General features: G+C 39.0%; 1 protein-coding gene across 1 annotated transcript in view; it reads right to left on the bottom strand.

Moving 5' to 3' along the window:
* The window catches only part of LOC131680698 (uncharacterized), a 119,732-nt gene that overhangs the window by 93,472 nt on the left and 829 nt on the right, over positions 1 to 25,431 (bottom strand). Inside the window, exon 3 of the mRNA XM_058961408.1 lies at positions 16,454 to 17,615. Coding sequence (XP_058817391.1) covers positions 16,454 to 17,615 — 1,162 coding nt within the window. The remainder of the gene's footprint in view (positions 1 to 16,453; positions 17,616 to 25,431) is intronic.

Below are 25,431 nucleotides of genomic sequence, written 5' to 3'. Positions count from 1 at the left end.
TCAAGTTGAAATTAATTATCTTTCCACCAAACCCGGAGAAATTGATATAAAACCCGGAGGCCCGGAGATCGCTCCCGAAAACCGGAGGCTCCGGGTCAAACCCGAAGGAGTGGCAACCCTATATCTCCTTAATGAATGCACGGTGTTCCTAAAACCGTTATTAACTAAAAAAAATGACCATAAATTTGGCATACGGCATTCGAAAGATAGAGTATCCAAGCATCTTCTCAGTGAATTTCGAAATGATCCATCGAGGGATTCGAGAGATATGGCGATTTGAAATTTTATGATACGTTTCATAAGGCTACCAGCAAACACCCACGGGTTTGGTCCAATCTCTATAAACAAAAAAATATTTGTCTACTTATTTAGTACATGGCATTCGAAAGAAATAGTAATTAAGTATATCCCTTGCAAGTTTGAAAATATTTCATTGACGGAATCGAAAGTTATAACGGTTTGGATGTGATAGATGGGTTTTCTACCAGACTTCAAGCGTGAATCCATGTTTGTTCATTGACTATTTAGATCGTTTATACGTCGTCGCTGTTGTGCTATCTTATGACAAACGCCATTTTGGGGTAAACTAAGTTAGATATGCCACATTACTTGTCTGAAAAATCTATACAAAGTGGCGTTTTCAAAATTTTGAAATTCTACTTGGTTACGTAGATATAGCGAGAAACATGATGAGAAATTATGAGTTTTTTGCTTCAAATCACTGTATCTAGGGATTTGCTCAAGTTATATTGAAGTTTCAGATGTTTTTATGTGTAAAAATGTCTGAGGAACACAATGGCATAAAAATTTTCAAAAGAAAAATACACGAGTTGTGAGAAAAACACAGTTTAAGTTTTAAACTGGAAATATAGCATATTTGGCAACACTGTAACCAAAAATAACTATTTTTTCTAGATTCCCTGACTCATTTCCATTAAAATGCATCCGACCAATTCTTTATAGACCAAAGAAAACCAAAGATATGAATAAAAATAAAAATTAATGATTTTTTTCTATGGAAAATTTTCCATGCACGATTATGACACGTCATACAAATTTTGTCATCAATACACGTCTATGACACGTGTGAGTGCGACTTTTGTTTACATTCATAGTAAAAATTCGCAACATAGTCACCCGATCTTCGTAATATTTGAGAGATTAATACAGAATAGATAGAAGCATCAATTGTCTTCTTTGGATTGTTTATACCATTAATAAGTTTCAAGATATTCAGTCTCAAACTTTAAAAATCGTTTTTTCTCGAAATGTGCTAAATGGCGCTTGTCATAAGATAGCACAACAGCGACGACGTGTCGCGATTTTTAAAGGAAACCCTTGCGATTTAATTACATAAATATAATGTACAAATGGTGTTATTTATATGGTGCACTGAAAAAAATATGAAAATAGGGTTGTCTACCAGACGTTAAATATAATGTGTAAATTAAAAAAAATAGATGAAAGTTGGAATGTTTACTTCAAAAGGCCATATATCAATGGTATGTTGACTGATTCTAATTATTTTTTCATTATTGAACAGGTAGACGTTTCATCGTTAATTTTCATCAAGAAGAATATAAAATAGAGTTGTCTACGTAAATAAATAGGCAATATAATTGGTCTCAACTATATGTATTATAATTATTTAGTGATTATTTTTGTATTAAAAATAGCGGCTTATTATCAATTTTTATATACTAGTTGATTGCAATTGCTGTTTACTACAAATTATGGATATATGAAATGTTAAAACTAACACAGTCGTGATTCGCTGGTCGCTCAATTTTTAACAGGAGCCGCTTTTTAGTTGTACCTCCGCTAGTTGGTCCATTGTCCACATCTGAATGTCAAATTCTCATGTTAAATTCAATTCGACAATAAAACTGACAATAGTTAGAGATATGAGAACTTGTACTAATAACATCCCCTTTGATCCCCCTACTAATAACATCCCCCAGTTTTAACATCTGTCAGCCCAACCAGCGAATCACAATTGTACAAAATTTCCAACAAAAACCGTATCATAACATAAATTGATCTGAATCAGCAAATACCTTCATATTTTTGAATATATATATTGAATTTATGGTTTTATTTTTCCATGATTTGTAGTTTGCGTTTGTTGCATTCAACTAATGTATAGAAATTGATAGGTCGTCGCTTTGAATATAAAGATATTTACTAAATAGTGATAATACATATAGTTGAGGATAATTAAGTTGTCTATTGTTTGAAGTAGCCAACTCTATTTTATATTCTTCTTGATGAAAATTAACGATGAAACGTCTACCTGTTCAATAATGAAAAAATAATTAGAATCAGTCAACATACCATTGAGATATGGCCTTTTGAAGTACATTCCAACTTTCATTTATTAATTTTTTTAATTACACATTATATTTAACGTTTGGTAGACAACCCTATTTTCATATTTTTTCAGTGCGCCATATAAATAACACCATTTGTACATTATATTTATGTAATTAAATCGCAAGGGTTTCCTTTAAAAACCGCGCCACGTATAAACGATCTTAATAGTCAATGGACAAACATGGATTCACGCTTGAAGTCTGGTAGAAAACCCATCTATGACCGCATACCACATCCAAACCGTTATAACTTTCGATTCCGTCAATGAAATATTTTCAAACTTGCAAGGGATATACTTGATTACTATATCTTTCGAATGCCATGTACTAAATAAGTAGACAAATATTTTTTTGTTTATAGAGATTGGACCAAACCCGTGGGTGTTTGCTGGTAGCCTTATGAAACGTATCATAAAACTTCAAATCGCCATATCTCTCGAATCCCTCGATGGATCATTTTGAAATTCACTGAGAAGATGCTTGGATACTGTATCTTTCGAATGCCGTATGCCAAATTTATGGTCATTTTTTTAGTTAACAACGGTTTTAGGAACACCGTGAATGAATATATTTTAACGAAAAAATAGCATGTTGGTTCTCACAAGAAGGTTTGACCCCACGTGAGAATTGTATTCTCATGCAAAGGTTGGTGCTAACGGGCGTAAAATTATGTCAGTTTCTATAGCCCTTCATGACGATCGCCTCCGTGCTTCGATCTGTCGAGATTAAGTAGTCAGTAGTCACCGAACTTGCATGCATATCAGATCATTTGAAATAAAGTATCTAAGTTTACTCTAAACCCGCATGCCTATAAGAACACAGTTACTGCTAAGCATCTGTTAATTGTACCGATTAAAGTGAAAGTTTAGTTCAGAACGAAATCAAGCCTTTGTTTTCATAACGTGTGTGCTTTTTGTTACGTGCGATCCGCTGATATTCGTTGGTGCTTTGCCTTTCTGCGCTGTTCTGCTGTTGCTGTTTGCCGTTGGTCACATGATTACCATTGCAGCTGGTGAGTTGCAGTACAGTGCAGTTAGGGTAATTATCCCAATTACTGCCGTCACGACGCTGAACAGATTTCAGGCAAGGAATAAAATAAAACAACACAACGTAGGGTCTCGGTAAGCGCCATCATAATTTTGGTGCCGTGACCAGGATCTGTTTCGGACCACGTGCAGAGCCTTCCACTAGACGTCGCCATTTTGAACCCTGTCACGCAGGATCTTCATTGAAGGAAGATTCGGGATGACCGCATGTTGCTACCAGAATTGAATACAAGGCTCGATTTATCGGGCGCAAGGTTCAAGCTGCCGACGATTTCTCTGCCCGAATTTAACCCTCTAGTTCCCAATACCGCCTCTAGGCGGTCTCTATAAAAATCTAAATAAAACTACTAAAACATTGTATGTTGTCATCCGCACTATCATTTCTTCCCAACGCTCACACCTTTCATACACACACATTATTTGAATATTCGTAGCTTTCTGTTAAAGGCAATTGAAGCTCAAAGTTGAAAACTCGAGGAAAACGTGGAAAAAAATTATTTTGTGTTTAGTGGTAATCTTCATTAAACAAATTTTAACTATTTTTGGAAATTTCAAAAACTAAAAAAAATATTTTTGAGTAGCCTGTTACTAGTATTTCACTGTAGATGTGAATTGGTTTAGTGGAATAATTTGGAAGTTTTGGTTTTTTGGTAAAATACTTTGCCCGCCTAGAGGCGGTCTTGGGCACCTGAGCGAAAAAAAATTTCAGTCTTTAGTGATTACTTATCGTACCAAAACAAGCATTATGTGCAATTTTAGCTGAAAAGAAGTATGTTTTAAAAACTTTGGGTGAATGTTGCTGTTAGAATATAGATATTCTTATCATTTAATAATATTTAGGGGAGTGTGGGACTAGCTGGCGGAATATTTTTTCTCCCTTTGTATTAGACATATGGTGCTGTCTCTAGTTCTGCACTCCGAGTACTGTTTAATCCATTCTCCAATGTGTTTATGTTGCATTAAATTCTGTTTCGTACACGTTGTAAGTGATATTGAGTTTTCGAGCGTATTAAAGTGAAGAGCCTACTTTAGTCGTATTAGGAAGGGTGCCTCACCATTTTATTAATTACTCGGAATACAATTGATGCAATGCGTATGAATTGGCACCAATATCTTTGCTTTCTTCTTATGAACCATTATGATATCAAAAATCGCCATTTGAACCAATACGTTGAACAAAGATGGCTAACGTCGCTCTAACCAACGGTTTTACATGGTTAGGGCGAACATAGGCTCATTACCCTAGGTATAGTTATTAAATTTCTGCATTTTTGTTATTTAGGGCTAGTTCAAAGCTATTCCACGAATGACTAGGTTTTTCGATAGCGCGCAAAAACAACATTCCTTGGCCGTATATGTAACCACAAGCAAAATTTGTTTTTGTTTGTTTGTGTTTTTTGTTTGTTTACTTCGGAATTTCACATGAAGAAATTCGAAAATTTAGCTTTTGAATACAAAGTGTGCGCCGAAATTAAAATGCAGGAGCATTGGGGCTGAAAAATAATAACAAGTCTCGATTGATTTGCAGTTTTATTCAAAAAGCATCTCACGCGATCCATACTTTATCATCAAAAAAGGCCAGGTGGCATCATAGTGCATATAGTCGTAAATTGGCGAGATTCCCGCGTCACATATTTAAAATTCTGTAATGCAGCTAACAGTCTGCTCTTTTATGCAACGCAACACTTTTACACGATCTTCTTAAATTAAAAACATAAAACATGATAAGTGTAACCATCGCAGACCCTGGACTCCCCTACTATAAATTAGTAGTCAATAATTAGACAGCCAAAGCACTAGAGAAATACTCCTTACATTTTAGGCATTTTGCGTTTTGATGGAGTCCAGCCTACTTATTTTAAGGCTTTAATGAAAAATCCATTACTTTCAAGAATTTTCAATATTATTTTCGATTTCCTCATCACGAAGCCCACCTCCAACAATTTTTTCAAGCCAAAAAAAAAATTTGGGCACCAGAGGGTTAATGGAGATTATATGCAATGGCTTGCATTCCAAGATACATTCTTGGCGCTCATTCATTTAAATCCGGAGGTGCCGAATATTCAAAAATCACCTGCAACCAGTCACACTCCGTGACGAAGTGTCAGAAATTCAACCAGAGTTCACCGAGTGAACGTCAACAGCTTGTGAATTGTCCTTCAAATTTCAGCTGTCGGAAGTATAATCGACGTCACCATACGCTTCTTCATTCCGAGCATAGCGATGGTTCCCGAGAGATCGTTAGCGAAGGAGCTTCCACCAGTCCTGGTGCAAACGCTTCGACTACGCCATCTAGTGGGTCTTCAGTGGTTGTGTCATCTACGCAATTTACGGTAGCTACTACTGAGAACGTTCCGGTGGTCGAAGTCAGCTCTGCTCTACAACATCCTCGCGAAGACGTCTTTCTTCTTACTGTCATTGTGAAGGTCATCGACACCTACGGTGTGAAACATCTACCTCGTGCACTTCTGGACAGTGCATCTCAGCAGAATCTCATCACGGATCGCACAGCGTAAATTCTACGATTGCAACGACAACCCGTGAATGTTACAGTACAGGGAGCCGGCAAACTATCTAAGTCGGTACGTGAATCGGTCTTCGCGCAGGTACATTCAAGGACGGGTGACTTTTCGTGTGGCGTCAACTTCTTGGTGATGGACAAAGTGACGGCAAATCTCCCTTCGCAAAGTGTTCAACTGTGGGATCGGATTCCGAAGGGGTTGGTTCTGGCGGATCCATCCTTCAACGAAAGTCAACCGATCGACATGGTTTTGGGTGCTCGGTATTTCTATTCATTCTTCCCCAGCGCTGTACGCATTCAGCTTGACAGAAATCTTCCGATTCTGGTCGACAGCGTCTTCCGTTGGATTATCGTAGGCTCGGCTAGCACAAATTTCCTCGCGTACACCGCTTCTACGCCCACCATTTGTGATGCAGTCACTGTTTCAATGCATTCGCTAGAGGATTGCTTGGAGCGTTTTTGGCAAACCGAAGAGCTGATATTTATTCGATAGAAGAACGACGCTGCGAATCCTTATACCAATTTATAGTATTTAGGAATTCCGAAGGTCGATATATTGGTTGATAGCCCCGGAAGCCTGATGTGATGCTAGGCGAATCCAGAAGCAGTGCACAACGACGGTTCGGATATCTGGAAAGACGACTGGAACGAGGCTCGCAATTGAAGAACGAATCTCATCAGTTCATGTGAGAGTATCTCTCCCTCGGCCACATGCGGCTGGTTGAAGCGGACGACGAAAGTAACTCTCCAGCATACTATCTACCTCACCACCCCGTAATTAAGGTAGCAAGTACGACGACTAAGGCCCGGGTCATGTTTGACGTTTCGGCGAAATCTTCTTCCGGCCTCTCCCTCCCGCTCTTTGCGTAGGTCCCGTGGTACAGGACGATCTGCTAAGCATTCTCTTGCGGTTTCGAACCTTTCCTGTCGCTTTCGTCGGGGACATTGCCAAAATGTACAGGCAGGTACAGGTCTACCCTGACGACACAGCGTTACAACGCATTCTGTGGCGATTCTCTCAACAATCTCCAGTACAGACTTACGAGCTACTGACCGTTACTTACAGCTTAGGTCCATCATCGTTCTTAGCGACACGAACTCTCCTGCAACTAGCGGTGGATGAAGGTGATGCGTACCCGGTCGGCGGCCCAGCGCTGAAAAAGAGCTTTCACGTCGACGATTTTACCGGTGGAGCCGAAACCATTCAATAAGCTATCCGTATGCGAACGGAAATGAGCGAACTTCTGCAGAAGGGAGGATTCGAGCTCAGAAAATGCACATCTAACTGCCTCGAAGTCCTCCAAGGTCTCTCTGATGATCAGATCGGCACGCAATCCGCGTTGCATTTTAGCCCACACGAAACCATCAAAGAACTTGGAATCAGCTGGGAGCCTGAAGCAGATTACCTCCGGTTTCATTCGCAGATTCGAATAAGCAGTGAACCTCCAACGAAGTGGTCTATCCTCTCCGACATCGTTATTTGACCCTCTTGGACTCATGGCCCCCGCCGTCGTTCGAGCAAAAATCCTGATGCAGGAATTTGGTTGTTGTCCTGCGGTTGGGATGATCCTGTTCCAGAACTGAGCAAATCACGATGGGAAATCTACCTCCCAGAGCTGGTTAAAATATCCGCGCAACGTGGCAATAGATTTGCTTTCCTTCCGAGTTCCGTTATACAGCTGTATACTTTCGCGGATGCTTCGCAGACAGCATATGCATGTACGTTCGATGTGAAGACGACTAAGGAAAGGTGAGGATTCAACTGCTAGTGTCGATGTCTCGAGTTGTCCCGCTGAAACGAATCATAGCATACTTAGAATAAAGTCTTCAAAATAAAAGAAAACTTTTAGCCTTCAAAATGGAAACTTTTTTTAGTCACGCGCAGAGTATGATTCGGACCGTTTATATGATAATCCCCCTTAAGCTGCTCGTCACAATCCTAAGTCCTTCTGGATGATTCTTTGAGATGCCGGTTGCCTAAGAATGCTTATTTATTATTAATTGTTTCGATTAAAGATATTTTAACCTTAGGGTTATTTTCTTTTCGGGTTAGAAAAATCTAATTAGAAAAGGATCTAACCCTATGTGCGGGGTCCCCTGGGTTGAGCTGCGTATAATGCAACCCAAGTTGCATTTCTAGTTTTATAGCACACCACAAGTGCAATTTAAGTTTTAAAAAAGTCTTCAAGAGTGCCATAAAACCTTAATTGTTACTTGGGAATTGATTACCAACGACGTTATGCCCGCCCTTACTGACCAATAACCTTTCGTCAGGTCTTTGAAAATCTCGAGAATATTCATTGTTTTTATAGAGGGGAGGAAGATCACAAATGGACTGATTTCTAACTAACTACGATGAAAACCTTTTAGTTTGAAAGTTGACCTTCATTATTCCATCACTAGGTTCAGGGATCATGCTGAAAAGTCACTTTTACGCAAGCTTGCGTAGAAGACACTGAATTGGTTAGGTTGACAAGATTAAGGGACTAACTTATTTCAATCGCTGTAAAGTTTGGGCTTGAATACACATTTTTCCTCTACGAGAAAGATTATAAAGTAGAACATTATCCATCCTAGAAGAAATACATAGTTCATCATTTTTCTTCCTCTCTTTATGCTGTCTTGTCCGGAAGATCTTTCCAATTACATTTCTTACCGTTTACTCGGCATTTACCCTGTCAGTACTAGGAACGCGAGACAAATTCTTGTGCTGATAAATTTGTTATGAAGTGCAGTTAAGCGGAGAGATTTATTGAGTTAGCATGTGCGGCTTGGCTTTAAATTTATTTTATCGGATGAGCAGGTTATCATACAATGAGTTGAAAATTAACCCCTTTTAGTTGTGAAACCCTGAACACACTGCTATGAAGATATTGCTGTCACATTAGGTAACATTGAATGTTGTCGATACTTTTCAAATAGAAGTAGGGTGATAAATGTAAGAACAGGTTAAAATTTTAAGCATTTTATTTTTTGACAACCCTGCTCTGTATGTTTTGTTTGTAGGTATACTTCCAGGATCAAATGTAACAAAATATTCACCATTCGTTCGTACTTGATAAAGCATCATGAAATACCGAGAGTAAATATTTCTGCTGCGATTACATCGTCAAATAGGAGGATTGGAAAGCATTCCAATTTTCGTATCCCGTCGAAACGTGGGCTAGGGTATTTTAAATGGATTTATGAAGTTTTATCGCTGACAAGCGGAAATATTGGTTGGTGTTGCGAATTTCGAGCACGTCCGTTGGATCGTGGGTAAAAAATTAAAGGATATTAAACATTGAGTTGAAAGTTGCACATTGATATCGATAGGGAGTTTAAGTATAATAGTATCATTTTTCCCGAAACGTCAGCCACTTTGTTGATGATTTATACTCAAAACTATCTCTATGGAGGTACAAATTACAAAGCATTTCGATGGAGGTGCTAGGTGCACAGTAATCAGTACAATGAACAAAGCATCCTCATCGAAAAAGGCATCTAAATTAACTAATTTGATTTATTTTATGGGTTGAATACTCTCATACACTGAGTTACTCTTATTCTAGTACGAATATATCTTTACCGCTTCAAGTTAGTAGAACGTTAAAGAAAGAGCAACCGGCATAGGAAGTTCCTCGGGCTATGGTATACCCTGCATCCTGATAGATTGTCTCTGAATACATATAGCAACATAACGATTTTCGTCGATGCACTGCTATTTGCTATAGGGACTGTGTCGTTTATGAACTACTTAGAAACTGTTAGTTTCGTAATAAATAATAATTAAAATTTCCCCTCACAACATACTTCGCTCAAACTTTTACGTTGCCTTTAACCAAAAGTACTACGAATATCTTTAGGGTAGTTGCGATTTTCCGCATCAAGTAAGGCAAGGAAACGGTGAGCCTAGATGTTACTCTTACACTGTCAGCCAATCATGTCGAAGATAGTCTTCGAACCAACCTATATCGTGGCGCTGGTATTTACGACCGCGTAGCTTATTTACTGTACGCTAGTGCCGGGGGCTATCGGTGAGGGTAAAGTTTTCACCATGCTGCTTGTCAAGATTCGTTTTCCAACTGATGTTCAGTCTGTTATCTACTACTTACTTTCCTCGCGATAATTTCCATAGAATGCTATGAAACGGGAAAAGTTTAAAAAGATCGATCCTCTGCCTGTTCTCTACTGTTCAACAATTCATCAAACAATTCGAGAGTGACGTGATTGATGCCTTTGATTGAGTAACAGGAAGTTCAATTTGTTGTTGGGAAATTAGTTCTAGTTGAAAAATGTTTTATCGGAGCGACAGTATTATCTGTCGGCCGTTTTACATTTACACATGTATTTATAAGGAAGTATTCTGAATAGGGGGAGCTGGGCCAATTCGGACCTAGTAAGGGTTCATGAGCTATAGAACTGGAACGTGTTAACCAGGCATTGTAATTCTCACTCTTTCGCGTGAGAAGAATCTTATCAGATGCCAAACTTTTCCGAGATAAGATGCGTCGTAAAATTCCCCGTCTCCACAAATAGCGTAAGAATGATTTTCCCGATAAAATTTATTTGATTTTTTCCTTCTCACCGGAGAAGGTGATAATATTTTAATTTCATGGACAGTGCTGGGAAAATCATAATAAAAAAAAATCAAACCGCAATCATGGCTGATAATTATCGCTTATGATTTTTTCGAAAATTCTCACTGCCGATAAAATCATGCCGTGATCACTCTCTTAACTATCAAAAGATCATCTCACAAAAATCACTACCGATTTTTTCTTGCCCTCTATCAGTGGTGATTTTGATCTGTGGTTGAATTTGATAATTGAGAGGATGATCACGGCATGATTCTATCTGCAGCGAGCAATTCGGAAAAAATCACAAGTGAGCATTATCAGCCATGATTGCGATTTGATTTAATTCTTGGATCAATGATCATTATCTATTTTCGAACATTATGGATATGTTAGGGGTGTCAATGAATTTGAATTTTTTTTCAACTTTTTGGGAAAGTGTTTTATATTGAAAAGCAAGTTGAGGGCTGTTGAGAATCAATAGTTTTGGACATTTTCAATGCACAGGGGGGTCCGCCGATGCATCAAAATGGAATATTTTTCAACTTTTTGGGAGTATTTTATATTAAAGGGCAAGTTGAGGGCTGTTAAAAACAATAGTTTTGGACATTTTCAATTAACAGGGGCTCTGTCGAATTATCTAATTGGGAATGATTTCAACTTTTTGGCAGTGTTTTATAGTGAAGGGTAAGTTGTTGGCAGGTAAAAATCAATTGTTGACATTTTAAATGAGCTTGGGGTCTGTCAATGTATTACAAATATTAAACAGTAGGGGCTTTTGATAAATGTTTAAGCAAAGGAGACAGACCTCGAACAAATTTTCAAAGTAGATTTGTTTTTAAAAAGATGATTTTTTCACTATGTGAAGGACGAGGTTCTATAATTGGCAAAATAGTAAATTCTTTCTGGAGCATATTTTTCTTGTCTTAGAGATGCAAAATTAGCAAAAACCAAAAAATCATTTATTTTAAATTTTGCGCTGGAAGACCCCCTTAAGGGAAATTTTTACGAAATAATCCGAAAGGATTACAAGGATCTGTATCCGAAAGGATTACAAGGATATGTTATCGACTCTCCAAAACAAGGTTCTTGGATGCGTGGTACGCAGTTTTTGAACACATCCTTTTATTTTTACGAGCACTACATTCATTTGCTTTCACACATAAATAACGAGCATAATCCATAACAATAAATCAAGGAGTTAACATGATTTTGTGAAAAAAAATTTTGCGTAAAGTAGCCCCCTTGTGGGGGTGACTTTACGCCAGTTTTAGCTCTTTAGATTTCACGTTCAATCTTGATTTTCCAAAAGTTCTTTTCAATGACTTTGGAGGTACTTGTGCCATATGTAAAACATCGAACAGTTTCAAATTTGAAGTTGCGTGATCGTAGTTCTTGAGTGTAATGTACAAAACGTTCTATTTTTGGCGTAAAGTAATCACCGATGACGGTATTTCAAAACCCACTCGTCAAACTCGTTCCAAAAACAAAGATAATTACAAAAATATTGATATCCGTCATTATCCCGACGAACTATTTATGAAAAAAAAGTTCAACAGACGTATTTTTGGAGTCAATACGTTTTTATGTACAACGTATCCAACACTTAAATTTATTTAGCGCAGCTCTGTCTACAAATCAATATAATCCTAACAATAGCAAAACAAACTTTAATTTCGTTTTTACTCTTAATTTACTATAATAAACACTTAATTTACTATTATAAACCGAAGGTGTTAATGTATTCTTCTATAGTACCTAAATATAGGCTTATAACTTTTTCTGATTTTGTATAAATTTCACTTAAGGAGGTCTTCCAGCACAAAATTAAAAAAAAATATAAGGTACGGAAAATATGCTCAAGAAAGGATTTGCACGAATTGGACTTGGTTCGTCTGCTAGAGCTTATCAAACATATGTTAATATGAGGCTGACAAAAACGGGTTAAAAAGCTGATAAAATCAGAGGCTGACAAAATCGGGTTAAAAAGCTGATAAAGCTATTAGCTATTTCGGTAATGCTCGGTCAGACAAAGTCAAAGACGGGCAGCTCCACATATTTGCTGACGCCAGTGAGACAGCGTACGGATGTGTGGCTTACTTTCGTGCAGTGGTTCGAGGTGAAGTCGTATGTGCTTTGGTGATGAATCGTGCTAAAGTGGCTCCTATCAAGCAATTATCAATTTGTCGGTTGGAGCTCTTGGCAGCTGTGTTGGCTGCACGCCTTGCGGTACGAGAAAATCACAACATTGAGATTGCGAAGCAGGTAATTTGGGTCGATGCGGCAACTGTTTTGTCTTGGCTCCAATCGGAGCAGCGCAGATATAAGCAGTTTGTCGGTTTTCGGATCGACGAGACTTAAATACTACGAAGTTGTCAGATTAGCGTCGGTTGCCGACAAAGTTCAACTTGGCAGACCAGATCACGAAGTGGGCCAAGGGCCCAGATATACGTTCCGGAAGTCCTTGGGTGCAGGGGCTTCAATTCATGCATCAAGAAGGAAATGTGGCCGAAAAGAACTCTGTCACCAGCAACTACGGTGGATGAACTTCGAGTTCACCTGTTGTTGCACGACGTGATTGACGCGGATGTCATCATGAATACCGAACGGTTTTCGAAATGGACTGTGCTCGTGAGAACAATGGCGTGTGTCTACCGCTTCATTTCGAACTGCAGGACGAAAATAGGTCGTCTGCCAATTGAAGCGGTGAAGGCAACAGATCACCAGAAGCGCATTCGGTTGTTAGTTCAGAAGAAGTACATCGTTCTAACATCAGTGCGTATTCCCCTGCAACAAGAGGAGTACCTGAAGGTGGAGAGGAGTCTGCTGATGATGGCGCTGGTCGACGAATACATCGATGAAGTAACAGTACTGCTTAAAAATCGAAATCGTCCCGTCAGTGAGTGGCTAGTAATCGAGAAGTCTAGTCCGTTGCTCAAGTTAACGCCGCTTATCGACAAGCATGGGTTGATATTGATGGAAGGCAGAAGCAAGCGAGCGGAGTTTCTTCCGTTCGATCTAAGGCTTCCGGTGAAATTACATGGTAATCACGCAGTCACGAGGTTGGTAGTTAAGCAGTACCACGAAAAGTTTGTACACGGGTATCAAGAAACGGTAAAAAATGAGCTGAAGTAGCCCTTTTATATTCCGGGAATCCACGCGGTGGTTCGAACGATGTCGTCATTTCGGTGCAAGGTGCACCGAAATCATCCTTAATTTCCAAGGATGGCTCCACTTCCTGTACAACGGATCAGAACAGAACCTTCGCCCATTCAGTCAAGTTAGGGTAGATAATCTGGGGCCTTTTGGAGTGGCCATCGGACGTCGTAAGGAGAAGCGATGGATTGCACTGTTTACGTGTTTTGTCACCCGCGCAGTTCATTTGGAGGTGGCACACGGGTTAGCGACATAAGCGTGTTTAATGGCGATCCGACGATTTAGCCGCCGTCGAGGACCACCAGCTGATTTTTTCTCGGATAACGGAACGAATCTGCGAGGAGCTAGCAGAGAGATAGTGGAGACTATTCGCAGCATCGATGAAGACTGCGCCGAGGAGAACACGACATCGCGGACCAAGTGGACATTCAACCCTCTCGCATCTCCCCATATGGGAGGGGTTTGGGAACGATGGGTTGGCTCAATAAAGGAAGCGTTGGTAGCACTCGATGACGGAAGGCGTGCTGAGGGATGAAGTCCTTCAGACTGCCATCGTTGAAGCTGAGGCCATGATTAACTCTCGTCCACTGACGTACGTGTCCCAGGAGTCTTTGGAAGCAGAGGTACTCACTCCGAACCATTTTCTTCGGGGAGTGTCACCTAACGAGCCGAATGCAATACCGCCACCACCGCATCCGGATGAAGCTTTACGGGATGCTTACAAGCGGTCGCAGCAACTGGCTAACGAGATGTGGGAACGCTGGATTAAGGAGTACGTTCCAACGGTCAACCGGAGAACTAAGTGGTTCGAGACCATTGAAAACAGGGATTTGGTGTATGTCACTGAATGCGTGAGCCGGAAATGCTGGATCCGTAGTATAGTTGAGGAACTATGGGAATGGGTTCGAACCAGAACTGGAAGGTTTAAAAGAGCGACAGCGAGACTAGCTGTGTTGGAAGTCGAAGGTAAATCTGGGCCGGATATGAAACCTGAACCAGGTTTACGGGTCGGGCAAAATGTTGGGCCCACTGTTTCACTGCCGCGTGAATATGCAGATCCGTTGACATCTCATCGAGATAATGCTAATAGGGCGAGTAAACAGAGAAGGTGAGAAGAAATGAAGTGGGATGAAAAGGTGATAGCGATTGGAGTGAAATGTCAGGTAGAGGAATCGTAGAAAAAGGAGACAACATAGAAAGTTGGTAGAAAGTGTTTAAAGTTGCGAGATAGTTTAATTAAATTGGATTGTGGACGGTTTTCTCAAGTGAACGAAGTTGCTTGGAGATAGAACGGTACAGGATTTTAATAGTGAAGGAAACTGTACGTTGACGCATATTAGAAAACACAATATTGAAAATTGAATATATTAACAGGTATCGCTTTACGTAGACGAAGAAAAACGAGGTTAAGAAAGGGAGATAAGTGCGAATAGTGACAACAGGAGAATTAATCTTAAGTAACACATTAAAATCAAAAACTAGAAGTGCAATTAAAAGGAATATTATGTAAATATTTGACCACAACATAACTACCGTATAGGTGCGCGACGTTGTACGGAGTAAAAGCGAAAGGGACGAATACAGATCAGTTGGTGACAAACAACAGAGATTAGATTAAAAATCAAGTAAGTGGCATAAAAGAGAGAACAAATTAAAACTTATGTTATCTAGCACATGCATTACAATATTTGTATACTTCAAAATAATTTAAAAACAATCAAAATTTCAGTATCGTATTGTTGGTTTGGAAAGGTGTAACGAGGGGGAAGAACGGCAAAGTGGAAAGGAAACAAACAATTGTAAGTTCCAAATTAAAAGACAATATGTTAGTTTGTATGTATTAAATCAAAATTAAATTGGATTCCAGCTTTGATCTGCTGAACATAAGGCTGATTTCAAAGGGTTTGTTTTACTGCTAGTTCCGAACATTGCAAATTTTTAGAAAGTGTTTTAACTCAGTAGTGTGTACATAGTATTAAAAAAAGTAGTATTTTTGTGTGAAATATAACGTAATGACTAGTGTATAGCATTCTAGGTTAAAGATTCTTGCAATCTCTGCGGTTAGATAGAAGTTAAAAATAGTCTGTCAAAGTAGTTCTGGAAACGCCCAATAGAGACTAACCCAGAATAGGATAGTAGTCCACTAACAACGTTGGGGTCGGACCGAAAACAATTACTATCAGTCTGATTCTTCTTATTATTCATCTTAAAAAATTGATTGAACAGGTCTGAGATGGTATGTTGGGTTTGAAATAAAAACGAACGTCTATCCTCAGTCGATACATGAGGCATCGGCTTATTCTTTTTGCAACGCGTTGTTACTTCGCTCAGAACACAAAAACGAAAGCAAAGAACTTAGATGAAAAAAAAATCGTTAAAAATAAACACATAATGGACGTGGTCTAAGCTCAATAATATTATATTAGCGTGTAATTGGCATCGTTGTTAAATAGCAAAACATATTTTGCTACAATCGTCAACCTCGCCAGACCTACAAGAAAAGTATAGAGCACCGTTTCCAAGAACTGGGTAAACAATTTCTCTCCGTTGATATATTTCTTCAAATGTATGGTTACACAATTATCGTTACCTAAAAGCTGTCTAAAGATTTTATCATTATTTTTTCGGTAATCTTTCTCTTTCGTAGATTGAAGCGCTTCATACAGCTTGAAATTTAATGTTTTGTGGTGGAAATCAATGAGATAATGTCAAATTATTCCTCAACATAGCTATGAAATATTCGTATATATTATACGCTGCTGCTTGATCCGCGCAGAAGAAAAACGAATAGTTGTTACTCACCTAACGGCGATGCTGAACACCACGCTCGCGAATATGATCGATACGATCAGAAACACCGCGAGTCCGATCACACTCCAACACAGCAAGCCACAGATCCAGATGGACTCGATGGTCGTTTCGATGATCCAATCACTGTAACCGGGCTGCACCGGGTGCATACTGAACTTTTGCCGGTCCAGCTGATCCTGTCGTAGGATCAAAAACGGCCGCCACACTATTGTAGTCCGATGGTTGGAGATATTCTTCAAGTCAAACACTATAAAATCAAACTGAAACTTCCGATACTGATGGGAATGCGTATGGCGCTGGTCGTGCACTACCGCTAGGATGTAATCATACAGATAAAAGTGTTCACTAAAAATCAACCGTTTGCTAGATAAGGAAGCACCAACATCAACGAGATCCGAATTTTGATTGTCTGATAGCACCAAATGATTTCTGTCGAGGTTTAATAAAGCGCAAAATTGTTCGATTTCTCTATTTCGCCGATCCTTTCGGATTTTATGCTCAATATAGTCGCTGCCATTAAGCACAACACTTGCGTTAACGTATTCGCCGCCATTATCGAACGATGATAAGTTGAGATAATTTGTGTCGTCGTTGAGATCACAGTAACTGTCGAGTAGTGTTTGACAGCGGGAACGGTCCACGGTCAGCGTCTGCAGCTCGTCCGACCCATTACCGTCGCTTAGCAGATAATTAAAATCGCACTCGGATGAGGTCAGGGTGGTTGAATTTATTAGATACTCCAGCGCTTGCCTTCGCCCGGAGCTGGTTATCCGTTTTTCATGTAATTCCCCCCACCCATCGTCGCCGCTGGTTCGATTAACTGCTCCTTCGTCGTCATCATCGTCTGCATCGTTGAGACGAATTTTCAGCAGCCTCTCGCTGATATGCCGATAGTCACCCAGATCGACTCCGTGATCCCGCTGAAGGATGAGTTTGAAATGTTCGGTCAGAATCGTCAGTACCAGCAGGTTACGGTTCGGTTCCCCGTACGCCAGCGTCCCATTCCGGGCGAAGCTCTGGTACAGCTTATTGTTGCTGTTGAAGATCGTACCAATCGTGTCGAGCAGCAGAATCTTTGTCCTTCGCAGTTGCTTCAGTTGATTGATTGCGCTAATTGTTTGCGGTGAGTTGATGGACGAGCAGACGATTATCACTGGGAAAAAGAAAACGGAAGAAGAGGAAACCGAGTAAGTGCTGATTTCGTTTTTTTTTATTTGGGGAGAGGGATGAAACTTTCGCCAACTTTTGATTTGAAGGGGTGTACCATAATTACAGGGATTTAGACAGATATTTTCCTTCTCGATTATTGGTTCCTAATTGACCGATGAATGAAGTATTTACGCTCAGTTTGATGCATGATGAGGATATTATGCGAAAGCATTGCATTGTCAATATCGCTCGAATAATCACTTTGCTTGTCGATAGAATCATTTGGAAAGAATGTTGAACGAGGAAAGATGAAGTTCAAATTTGGAAGACTTGTATCCATTGAGGAAACTTGTTAGAATAATTCAGCGACCTAACATTTTCCACCACGCACAGTGGGCCAAAATACTGCAATTTTAAGTTTTTACGTAAACTAATGAACTTATTATTGTCTTTCAGATAGTTTTCGCAGTTTGTGTGCCCCTTCTTTTTGTGAAAACAATAGTTCTAATTTTACCAAGATCAAAAAATTAGCCTTTTAATTATAATAGATAGAGTCATACTACTTTCAGTGAAGTTATAGAATGAAATTTTTTAGAAAAAGTCGGTTGAAAATACTCAAGCTCTATTTGTTATACTTTTCAAAATCAAGGTTTGGGGTGTTTCTAAGTAAAACGGTGGTACTCATATAACTTTTGTAGCATTGATTTAAAACTGAAGTAGTCTTCGAACAACTTTAACGCTGATTTCGGTTTTAGATCAGAGTCGCTCTAGGTTCGCTCTGAGTTGTCATTTTTATATGGATTTTGTAAATATTAGAGCGAACCTAGAGCGACACGAATCTAAAACCGAAATCAGTATTGGAATGTTTTAAGCACATTCAAAATTTTTTAAACATAAATTTTTTTTTTGAATTTTTTGAATAGTATAAGGTATAAAACTTAATTTTTGAGGTTTTGTCCGGCCTCCAGCCACTGTGCGGCGTCCTGGCCGCCATGGGACGCTTTCGGCTCGAGATGAGCGTCTCAGGTAGAAACCTTTTCATGACATTATGCACGTTCCCAGAATGCTTCGTGTTGCACTGTACTTGTGTATAGGTCTCGAGAAGGTATTTCTTGAAGGCTTGATCTGTAGAGGGCACCACTGCTGCCGCGGCTGAACTGCGTCTGCTTATAGCGTATCTGAATAGTTACTATTCCGGTATGACCCAGAATTCCAATGAATGTTTCAACGGGTGTGTGTGCAGACTGGCTCCGAAACATTTGCATTCTGCTTCTTAAGCCATGGAAAGCGTCATTTATATGTCATGAAGGAAGCTCGTCATTGCTCAAGACAATGAACTCGCTGCAGCCCCTTTTGCCCGGACCTCTGATAATCAACGTTTGAAATCTGCCGAACGCAGGGTGTCCGGCTCCATGGGGACGTCTTGTCTGGAGAAGAAAACTAGAGCCATTTCTCTCCAGGAGCAATTCGATGTGGAGGAAGGACTGCTATACGGACCTGGCATCGCAGACTAATTGTGAGTTATCAATCAACCACAGAAAATGGTGAAAAAAAAGTTGGTCAAAATTGTTAAAGTTACATTTTAAACAGCCATAATGAAATGGCTATTTGATTTTGATAGGGGAACCCGGGGCTATTCGAAACTATCTAAGTAAATTTCCCTTTTAGATGCATAGATGTTAGGAAATTATCAATCAAAGGTGCTGAATGTTAGTTTGAAAGCTCAGTTACAATTTGGCCATACAAACTAATTTGCACCACTCCATGGGAGCGCCAGACGACGATTTGCGAAATTCTACGTTTTCTCATCTTTTATCAATGTTGGGGCAATTCAGATCCTCAATTTTTTTTAGTTTTTTTTACAATGGAATGGTGCAAACCTATGAAACCTTTATTGGAGAAATGCAAAAAATAAAGAAATTGTGTTAAAAAAATTAATCTGGGTAGTCATAGCATTCGATTGGCGTATTACATAGTGGTTTTTCACCAAAAACGAGCGAAAAATTGTTCACGCGAAAATTGCAAAGCGTACAGCAATGAAAAATCTCACTTATAGGAGGATTAATCACGAAAATCATAGCAGATAATGACAAACCTTACTATTTTTTAAGAGTGGTCGGAAAAAAAACTATTAACGTACTACTTACGTAACTTACCCATATCCGCGTTAACAACCAATCACCATCTGAAACACTTTATTTTTCAAAAACTACTAAATTATTTTGAAAATACACGAAAGAAGCCATTGTTGTAATACAGTAAGTAGCCCATTTTGGTAAATCAAACCTTTTTACGCAACATACCGAACTTGTCAGAATATTTGAATGTTCTAGTAATGAATTTGCTTTAGAGGGATCATTCACAAACAACCAGCAATAATGTTGAAAACATGAAAGATGAAGACTTTGTGTCTTTGGCAAAGTTGTTTGCAAAAATTTAGTCTTCAACTTTGCCGAAAACATAATTTTAATCTATGAACTTGCAAGAAAGTTGGTAAATATATCTCATTTTTAGGGGGATTAATCATTAAAATAACAGCTTGTAATGTCTGCAAATTCCTCCGAAGACGTCAATATCCCAAATTTAATCATTTAGACGTAGTTAAAAGATCGCACAATTTTGGCATAAAACCCCTGTGCAGTGAAGTGTGCAACCGCAAGCCGCTGAACGGTGGTTGATGGAATTGGCGGTCCGAATAGCCTCGTACGCTTATTTCGCACAAAATTGGTGAGCATTTTGAGAATATCTGTGTTTTCACCCAAGCAAAAATCATTCTATAAAATAGGAGCCTCAAGCTTTCCGAAACACCTGGTATTTTTCACTTTTATTTGTTACTTTAATTACGGTCTTACCATTTTTGTTTTGGCATAAAAAACGAAACGCGTTATATCGCCTTTCTAAGAAAACTGCAGAATGAGATTCATCTGTCAAAATTAATGTTTTAGAAAGGCGCTTCCACGAATATGTACGCCAATCACAAACTCTTACATTTTTTTGAGCAATCGAGGGGGTCTGAATTACCCCCACGGTCTTAATAGCCCCCCCCCCCCACATAATAACTCAAATTTGTGTTTATAAACCATAAAACCTTTTTTCTCAGTTTTTGGCTGAAACGCCACCTAGTTTTTAGTGGGGGGTCCGGATCGATCATTTTGAGCTTCGAAAAACTGATTTCAGATTCGTAATCAGCTATGCCCAAAACTCTTAATTACATGTAATTGTTACAGAATGTTGACATTTTGATTTTTGAAAACTACGTACAAGATTCCATCTTTTGACGTCTCGTAAGCCTTTTTCATTGGAGGAATGACCTTAAAATCTACAAATTCTTAGTACTCAGTATTTTTAGTGAAGCCTTAAAGTAGAGAAGGGCTAAAAATCGATTTCTAAATTTGAAATCGCACAATCACGTTAATTTTGATTTTTTTACAGTTCATTCCTCCAATAAATTTAGTTTGCTTTAGAGCTTTATCATTAGTTTGATGTTTCAGATCGATCCTGAGGCAACAAGTTGTACGCAGTTTTGAATTTCCCCGCAGACAGAACGGCGCCATTTTGTTTTTCTCGTCTTGAAAAAATTGTAAACGAAGACGAAAATATAAGTGTTTTCAATCCTAAAACTGTTTCCTTCTATGTTTTTCCACTGGTCCACAAAAAATACAAATTTGGTGAATTTTTGGTCATTGAATAAGAACCTCCCTTTAAAGCGAATAATTTGTTCCATCGCACAACATATCTAACTATTCTCGTTGAAAAGTTTAACCCGCCAGGGTAACAATTTAGCACTGGATGGAAATATACCTGTCTTTTGTATACACTCCGTAGACTGTATTTATTTACGCAAAATTAAAGACGCTGAATCCCTCTGGAAAAAGACTCTCCATCTCTATCTATTATTATTATTTATTTGTCTGTGTCATTCCGATCGAGCACGAGACTTGTCAAAAGCACTCAATTCGAAGAAAATCGCTTCGAATCCTTCTGGAACGAGGGCCATTGTCTCGTGCTCGGTTGGAATGACACTGACAGATAAATGGTAGACAAACGTTAGACGTGTCAGGTCTTTATCCAGAGGGATTTAGCGTCATTAATAGCGATGACAGCTATGCGGCGTTGTATTTTTTGGTGCTCCACGTAGAAAAAAAGACTTGTAGGTTCAATAAAAATATGGATTAAATTAATTAAATAAAATTATTGATCGAGAGACAATAAATTTATTTATTGAATTCAAATTCAATAAAATTTATTTATTGTTTCAATAAAAAAAATTATTGTTTCATTTTTTAATAAATAATCTATTGAAATTAAAACAAAATTACTGAAATTGAAAAAGTTATTATTGAAAGCAGAAATTTATAGTTGTTGCATTGAAAAAATATTTTCAGACCAATAAGTTTTTTGTTTGAAGTAATAAACAATAAATGATAGTATTCAATAACACATATTTTTGATTGAAATATGCTTAATTTTACTGAGTGTTGTTTTGGTGGAGGGCAGAAGGCGGCTATCGTATAAAAAACAGTTAGTGACCACGGCAATAGGCAGACGTCCGTTTACAAGTTTGTTTCGGGACAGAAAAACGTTTCAGTGCGCGCGTGTGACGGTGAGCTAAGACTGTCGAAAAGTACCGGCCCGTGATTTGGGCACCAGCGAAAATTATTTGTGTTCGCTTCGCCAACCGGGATAAGCTAACTGTTAAGAAGTGTATTCGCTTTCCCGCCTAAATGAAAAGGAACCGTAACATTGGCCGTTCTCGTTGTACACCCAAAACAAAAATCTCTTGCAATAATTGCAAGCGACAATCAATTTGCAAATAATGTTAGCATCGCTTGCAATTTTGCAGTTCAAACCGCTTGCAATTGTTGCAAGCATATAAAATCACTTATTCTCTCGTTATACGTACATACGTTTCTTCAACATACTGTCAAAGGATTACCATCACATTCACGTGCCTATGCTGGTTGGTATAGCAATGCTCGGCGAGTTTTTATTTTCCGTCTACTTTTTATTCATTCCTCACCAACATCATCAAACGCAGTTTTGTGGTTTATTCATTACACACGAGACGGCATCAAATTGCGGATGTGACGATTGTACGAGTTTTAACGTCTTGTTCTTATGTGTAAGGACAGATCAGTGCTTGTAGTTAGCGCTATGATGCGCAAGGGCCTGAGTTCAAATCTGGCTGCGTGTTTTTTACTTTTTTCATTAATCGTGAAATCATCCAAGTATTTATATACGACGAGCAAGTCGATAATTCGCCACCGTCACTGGGGAGGTTCCAACAAAGAAGCAAGACTCACCTCCCTAGCTAATAGCCAATGATCGCTGCCGGAGCAGCCAGCTGTGGTACCAGCAGGAGAACACGGCCGTTGGAGTCCCGGCCGGTCAGAAAAAAACCGTCGCCTTCCTGCCATCGTCAGCAGCAGCGCACCAGCAGTGGAGAGTTGTGGGAGAATAAACGGTAAAAGTGTTTGTTTACTTTTTGTTGTGTTACGGAAATCCGAAAGTCTTGGTAGAAGCACCTAGGCCGCCCTGACAAATAAGAACCCGAGTAGTGGATAACCCGTTACTTGCAAAAGTTAACAGAGTTTGTAATACCAAGGTCACTAATTGGGACAAACGAAATATAATTCTTTTCCTGCTACATATAAGGTCATGAATCGAGATATAATTAAGCAAAAAAGGGCGATAACGATATTTTTTCAAATTTCAGCTAACTGAGCATGAACATGAGCACGATGACCGTACAGTTCGCAGTTGCTACTCTGTGATTGCCCAAAATAAGCGAAATTGCGCAGAGAATCAACGAATAGGACCTGGAAGTAGGTATCCATTCTCAATGTGCACGTTTCGAGAGTTCTATACTTTAAAATGCCAATAACGGCACCGGTCACTTCCTTACAGTCATCGGGGAAGGAAAGATAGTGTAATAAACGTTGTTATGAATGCTGCATCTCCACGTTTGCCACAGGACGTAGTTTTGTTAGCAGGATGGGATAAATAGTTATACAAATCTCGTGTGTTCATTGCTCTGGGCAGCCGGCTGTCGAGAATGTATCAAGGTCACTTATGTGTTTACGTGATGACTGAACCGATTTTCACAAACCTGGTATCTAATGCGAAGTAGACAATGCGGTTTGTTGCGAGTCTTCGCCCCTCTCTTACATTTCCAAATCTCGTTGACCACATTGACCACCTTAAAAGGTTACAGCAGTTCAGGAAAATGGCCATCTTCCAAAATTAACATACTTACATCAGCTTCTCGAAGATAGTTGGACCGAAATTAGTCTCAAAAGAAAGGGATATTCACATAGACTGCAATAAAACTTCGTACGGATCGGTGATATGGTTACGGAAATATAGACTGCATCGTGTGAAATTCCCATATAAGCCGGAACAACATTTTTTTTCAAAGGCCGGACCACATGGAATTTGAGAAATCGAATTCGTATTTTTGAAGCCAAATGCATTTAAAATGCATGAAACGTTGAGATTTGATGTTATCTCGAACAATTTTTTTTTGGGCAAAGATCGACTTTTTGGGGTGTAGCTGATTTGCTCCTATTTAACTTTCTCATATAGGAAGGTTATACAATCACTGGGAATTTCGACTTTTTAACCGAGTCCCGCAATGCCGAGTGTCCTAAATACCAATCGACTCAGTTCGTAGAGTTCGGTAAATGTTTGTGTGTGCGTATGTGTGTATGTGTGAATGTGACCAACAATTGCACACTGTGACTCATATTGATTGCTACAGAACTTCATTTGAATCGAAGTCACGGGTAAAAGAATCCGATCAAACGTGAATTTCCTATATAAATCTTTTTTCTCCTATAGGAAGCATACATGCAATCACTCTGAAAATCGACAGCCTCATTCCTAATTCTACATTTTTTGGACTAAGTTGCGTTTTCTGAAACTTAAACAGGGGCACAACTAGGGGGTCTGGTTGAGTGTCACCCCCTCCCACTCACATAACACTCCTCTGACGTCATCCCTCCCTTCTCACACCATCCTTCCTGCTTCATTCTCACACACCCATCCCGTTTACCAAAATAAGCTGGAGTGTGGTACATTCCCCTCGCATCTTCCCTCGACCACCCGTCTTCACACATGCACCTTTATATACCTCCCCTTACACCCTCCCCGCAGTAAACCAAAACTAAATGGAATGAAGACAAATTTTAGCTAACCAAACAAATATTCTACTTTTTTGTTGCAATTGTTTCAGCACGGACACATAGCTCATTAGGTTCGTGGCAGTTAAGTGTTTGTGTATAGGTGTCCCTATCCACCGTAATAAAAATTAACAGCCTGTTAAAACATAACCAGTCATGGAATTAAAATTTTAGAGAAATGAGAAAGATACAATTGCACCACTAGGTGGTTTAAAGCAGATTTTTCCTCATATTTTCCCATAGTGTCAATGTCAAAAAAATCAAGCGAAGTAGACGAGGGTCTAAAATTGTCTAAATAATGTAAAATTTGGCATCTGTGTTCACATTGACGTTTGTTCCAAAGATTTTGTTTGAAAAATTTTGAGATTAAAAAAGCGTTTTTTTGCCGTGCCTTAATGTATACTACAAAGCATGATATTTAATGTCAAATGCCCTAATTGAAGATATAATGATATTGGTCAATAGAAACATGTTTCCTTTCCATTCGGTTGTCTATCATAGTTCAGAAAGTCGTCGAATTGTTTTTGTCATTGTCAAAGTCGTCGAATTGTTGTTGTCAATGTCAAGAGGTATATAAGATGGAACGGCGAGTTTAAAACATGCCTGTTGTTGTCGATGTTATCAAGCGAAACAGAAAGA

This window comes from Topomyia yanbarensis, chromosome 2 (genome assembly GCF_030247195.1).
Source record: "Topomyia yanbarensis strain Yona2022 chromosome 2, ASM3024719v1, whole genome shotgun sequence".
NCBI classification, from domain to species: Eukaryota; Metazoa; Arthropoda; class Insecta; order Diptera; family Culicidae; genus Topomyia; species Topomyia yanbarensis.
This window is presented reverse-complemented; position numbering and strand designations above follow the sequence as displayed.